This window comes from Cryptomeria japonica, chromosome 5 (assembly GCF_030272615.1).
Source record: "Cryptomeria japonica chromosome 5, Sugi_1.0, whole genome shotgun sequence".
NCBI lineage: Eukaryota > Viridiplantae > Streptophyta > Pinopsida > Cupressales > Cupressaceae > Cryptomeria > Cryptomeria japonica.
This window is the reverse complement of record NC_081409.1, coordinates 743,905,992-743,911,613: the sequence shown is the minus strand read 5'-3', so window position 1 is coordinate 743,911,613 and position 5,622 is coordinate 743,905,992. Positions and strand designations below refer to the sequence as shown.

The 5,622-nt window shown below is 34.0% G+C and overlaps 1 protein-coding gene across 1 annotated transcript; it reads left to right on the top strand.

Annotated features, from left to right (window-relative positions):
• Positions 1-563: 563 nt before the first annotated feature.
• LOC131876144 (uncharacterized) lies at positions 564-1,750 on the top strand. The gene is made up of 3 exons (XM_059220940.1): positions 564-1,006; positions 1,102-1,191; positions 1,287-1,750. Exons 1-3 carry the CDS (start codon positions 565-567, stop codon positions 1,748-1,750), a joined length of 996 nt encoding a protein of 331 aa, XP_059076923.1. The 5' UTR covers position 564.
• Positions 1,751-5,622: the final 3,872 nt, after the last annotated feature.

Genomic DNA, 5,622 nt, shown 5'->3' with positions numbered 1-5,622 from the left:
ATCCAAAAATCAATAATATTCATATATTATTATCAAATCAATATTTCACATTTATTACAAGTTTCAATTATCTCCATTATTCATTTTCTAAAATAATTATTTCTTTATTTTTAATACATGTAATTCTTGTACACCACCAACAATAAGTTCGACATATTCATGCTCTGCAGTTATATAACATATGTCTGTGCATAATGAATGTTACTATACGGGTCATTTTACTTCCACTTTACAAATATAAAAAAGACAACGACGTGGTCCACCCATTTCGAGTTTTGAACTCCTTTAAAATGAAAAGACACACCGGTCGTCTACAGTTGCAAAGATATTTCAAAAGATATTCCACAGTATGTTACTATACCGGTCGTCTACGGTACCTTTACTTTAACCGCTTCGTGGCTGTAAAATATTCCCAACTAGCAAGTCGTGCACAAAATGAACGGCGTTTCGACTTTGTTCCATTGAATATAACCATTGCCGTTCCATCCCTCACAACATATAATAGAGCTTTTCTTCTGGTGTAGTTCATGGTTTTTTGTGGCAAGCAGAGAAAACGAGAGAACGATGAATAGGGAACTCTTCCTTGCTTTGGAAAGTGGTGATGTCGCTAACATTCAAAGATTACACGGGCAAAACTCGCGTGTTCTGTTTGACGTCACATTCCAGGAAGATACTCCTCTGCATATTGCTGCAAGGGAAGGTCATCTGACCGTTGTTGAGTGGATTCTTCGAGTAAAACCCTCTTTGGCTGGAGCCCGAAACAAGGATAGCAATATGCCACTACATGAAGCTGCTAAATGCGGCAATCGAGAGCTAGTCAGAATTCTCCTTGAGAGCAAAAAAAGTTCTGCCTACTATTGCAATATGTTTGGAGAGACGGCTCTGATAATAGCTTCCAGGTATGGCCATGTGGAAACAGTTAGGCTTTTGGTGGAAACCAGGTCATATAACGACTTAGTGGAAATGCGTCGTTCGTTTAGAGTGGCAGCTTACGGAAGATATCCAGGTAAATATGCAGATTATTTATTAAAGATGAAGTAAGTAGTAAGATTTTAGATTGCATCCAATTTATTGACTTATGGTAATGTAAATGTGGGGCAGATGTAGCGAAGGCCATACTTCAAAATCCCATCGAACCCCAGCGGTTCCGTCGTCTACTACTTCTTCTAATCGAATGGGATACATATCAATGTAAATTTACAAATTGTTTTTTCTCAGTAGAATTAAATTGTTATTTTGGACACTGAATGGTAAAATTGACATTAGGCAATGTGAATGTGAGGCAGATGTAGCGAAGACCATACTTCATAATCTCATCAAAGCCTACAAAATTTCCAATCTTAGCAAGCACATGGTTCATAATCTGTATCAAGCCGTCCATGGAGGACATCTTGAGATTGTAGAGGCAGTGCTAAATTCTCCTGCATGGAAAGACAACTTAATGACAAGGCCGGATATTAATGGAATGTGTGCAATACATGTAGCAGCCATGAAAGGCCATTGGGGCATAATCAATGAATTTAGGTCCAGATGGCCAGACTCTGTCGAAATCCGGAATTCAGATCATAAGACTGTTCTGCACTTTGCCGTCCAATATAATCAAATGGAGATAGTGAAGAATCTACTAGCAGACAAATCGCCTCAAAAGGTCGCAGAGTTGGTGAGCCGCGACCATGATGACTATTTCCACGATACAGCATTACATTTGGCGGCAAAAAATGGAGTGGATCCGGAGGTTTGGCATCCTTAGCTTTCTCCATCTTTCTTTTATTCTTCTTTGTTCTGTTCATTCCTTTTTATCCGCTTACTCTCGAGATTTTAATTTTTAAGGTGTAGACTGTTGGAATCCGAAGTAACATTTAGCAAAATGCTAATTCGAAGGATTTCTGACACGTAGATAGTGATATTTCGAACAACTAAACTACCCAATACTTTCGTATAAAAATGTAATCTAGGCTGTATTTTTAGCTCATTTTCCTCGCATTTTATTATATCTTACGTAGCTACTAATTTCCTTTTCAAAACTTTCATTTCGAACTTTCACATATATTCTATTGTTCTTTGTAGAATTATTTTTCTCTCGTTTAGAATATAATAGTAAAATTGTCCCCTTTTTTTAATATTAAAATTAGAATAAACTAATCTATTCAACTCATTGAGAAAATTAGTATTTGCCTCTTTTCAAATATGTAAGATATCGAAGAGATTTGCAATAAAACAAAGCATATTTTAAAATTATTATAAAAGAAAATAACATTTATCTAAGTTTAGTTTATGTATATATTAACTACTAAGAATAATTAAAGTTATTTATTAACTAGTTGATAGGGAGATATACTTATATTTTTATTCATTAATATAACAACTCAAATGATCTACTAAAAAATAAAGTATTTTTAAAAATATTAGAGTAATTTTTTAAAACTAAGTTACTATCTAATTCTTGGTCAATTAAACACAACCTACTAACAATAATATGAGATTCTAACAAAAGTGTATTTGAACCAAAAGAATTCATTGTAACAAGTTTTCTCAAACTCTTAGATCCAAAGCTAGCTTAGAGTTCATATTTAAAAAATCTTGTGGACATAAAATGCCTACATAGTCTAGCTCAATAGGCATTTTATTTTACCAATTGATCAAGCTCCTCTTGAGCACACTAACTCAATTATGTAGAAAACATATAGCTATTGGATAATTTTTCTAATCAAATATGGGCATCTGTAAATGACAAACAACAATCACAACTCCATAGCAGCTTGTAGTTGTGCAATAAATATTGGGTTCTACTTCATTGTTTGTACATCAAGATCTCATGTTAAATATAAAATTTACATAATCTAATCAATTTGAAGGAACATGTAAAAAAATAGACATCAATCTCAAAGCCCTATAAATAGGATACATAGTTGTTAGGATCATTCAAGGATTCAAGGTCCTAGAATCACTTCCAACCAAAACTTCCTTCGACATTACAAAAAAAATGAAGTATAAATATATATAATAATTAATACAAGATAATATTAGAATAGATATAATTTTAAACTATGGTTTGTAAAAAGAAAAAAAATAGTTGTGAAAGTTAGTTGCCAAAATAAACCAAAGGGCTCCACATAGTAGACAAAGGGGTGCAAAAAGTGACACACAGATATGACAACTAGAGCTAAGGAAGAAAAACTTGGAAATATGGAGACACACAACCAAGGTGATACTAACATTTGCCAAGCTAGTAACAACATAAATTCATTAGGAAACATGATCATAGAAGAGTGGAATGGACTTACCCTTTAGAAAAATGCACCCCACAATAACCCTAGGCATAGAAGCCCCTGAACCAAGAGGGAGGGGTAGTACCAAAGAAGGGTAATTGGAGAGCTCCCCCAATCAATCAATGTAAGGTATTTGTTATCTCCTCAAAAATCTTAAAATTATCATGGGATCAATTAAGTTGATGTGTATTTTTTACAAGAATGGAGCGGATCTAGCAATCTATCAAAGATGATCATCACTTGGTGGTTAGGTAAGTGCTGATTTAATCTCACAAGAATTCTTTCTCATTGAGTGTTTCGATAGATTCTTAAACATGACAATTTTGTTTAGGAAACATTTTTTCTTTAAGGGTTTTTTTCTTTTATTTTATAGATTGGGAAGCAAACTATGATCTACAAAAGAATATTATTATGATATTTTCATGATGGGCTTGATTAGTGGGGCTTCCTACTAAATATTAGGATCTCGATACCCTCAGTAAAATTGGGGAGGCCATAGGGTCATTTATTGGAGTTGAGAAAAAGTTATTTTCTAGGAAATCTAAAGGAGACGTAGGATTCTTGTAAACATAAAAGGTCTATGATGGATTGATAACCTTAAAATCATTCTAGGCAAAGGAAAATGGGTTCAAAAAGTTAAAAATAACATGAATCCTAAGGGTAGTAAATATGTTTTGGGGAAGGGATTTGAAATAGGTTGCTTTTCAAAAGAGTGTAGAAAGGAAAATGTTTTGTCCCCTCCTCTTCTGGTAAACCCTAACATGATGCACACAGAGATGACAAAGGACAAATCTATAATGGTTGAAGGCAAGTTTAACGGTTTCACAGATAAAGAGAAATGATGGTAAATCATTCACAATACATTAAGAAAGAATTATAATTAGAATTATGAGGCATGGAGAAACAATTCCACATAAACTAAAAACTCTTCCAAAAGTAGATTTGAAAAAGAAACAAGAACAGGAATTGACAATACTTCTAGAGGAAGCTTCAGTTCTACAAAGGGATATTAGTATTCAACTTGGAGAGATTGCATCAAAAGACCCTCCCTATGGTAGAATCATATGTTGATAGCCATGGTGGAATCGAGGCTTTATTTCCTTTGAAAAATGTTAGAAGGGATGAACTGGATCAGAGGAATCTCTTGAAGCATTCAATCTAATTTGAGTTTTATGCTCATTAACATATATGGCCCTATTCTATTCCCCAAGAAAAAGGAACCATGGATTGAATTTGGTGGATTCCTTAGTCAATGTCAATGCCCACATATTAGCATAAGAGGAGACTTCAATGCAATCTTCAGCCTCCAAGATTAAAGGGGGAAGTTAATAGGATGAACCAATCATAGATCAACTTTCAAGAGTAGGTGGATTCAAACAACTTGATGGAAAAAGAGTCAAGTAGTGGCTTCACTTGGACTAATAGGCTAGGCTTTAGCCACATTGCAAAGAAGTTAGATAGATTTTTCTTTTGTAGGAATCTATCCACTTTTCCTTTCAGCTTGAAGGAGTCTACCTTTCCTTGTTAAGCTCTAATCACTATTCAGTCTAGTTATCGGTTCTTGGAGACAAGAAGCCAATGAAATGCCCCTTTATGTTTAAAAACATATGGAAGAAGTAAAATTACTTATTTTAACTCATTGAGAGTTGGTTGCATGAGAAAAATATTTTAGGCTCTAATTGTTTTTACTTTTTTTGTAAAATGAAGGCCTTGAAACATAAGCTTGTATAGTGGAATAGAGATCACTTTAAGACTATTTATACCACTAAGCTAGGATATGAAGCTGATTTGAAACAAATTCATTAGGAGACTCTTCAACATGGTATGAAGTTAGAGATATTTCTAAAAAATAAAGACTTTCTTAGAGATTATGAAGATACTCTGGCTAAGAAAGAGACCTAAATTGTAGAAAAAAGTCTAGGGAGACGTCAATGGCAGAGGGAGAAAAAACTACAAATTCTTCCACATTGTGATGAACCAGAAAAGGGATGTCAATACAATAGTGAAACTCAAAAAAGTTGATGGCTCTTTCATTGAGAACTCGAAGGAAATTGCTAAGGATTCTATCACTTACTTTCATAATGTACTTAACAATTGGAAGGGTTTAGGTTGGAATTCTTAGGAATTTCTAGACCATATTCTTTCCCTTATTTCTGAAGTACAAAATATCCTTCTAAGAGAAAAATTCACTAGGAAAGAGATAGAGTTGCCTCTCAATAAATTGCATCCTGACATGGCATCGAGGCCTGATGGATTTTTGATTGGGTTCTTCAATAAATGCTAGCATATATTTTGAGATGAGTTGGTGGAAGCACTAGAAGCTGCTATAAACTCAAGAATATTTCTACAAGAG

Coding starts and splice junctions, on each gene's coding strand:
- LOC131876144 (XM_059220940.1), top strand. CDS start 565: ATGAATAGGGAACTCTTCCTTGCTTTGGAAAGTGGTGATGTCGCTAAC. Junction 1,007..1,101: donor AGCTTACGGAAGATATCCAG/GTAAATATGCAG, acceptor AATGTGGGGCAG/ATGTAGCGAAGGCCATACTT. Junction 1,192..1,286: donor CGAATGGGATACATATCAAT/GTAAATTTACAA, acceptor AATGTGAGGCAG/ATGTAGCGAAGACCATACTT.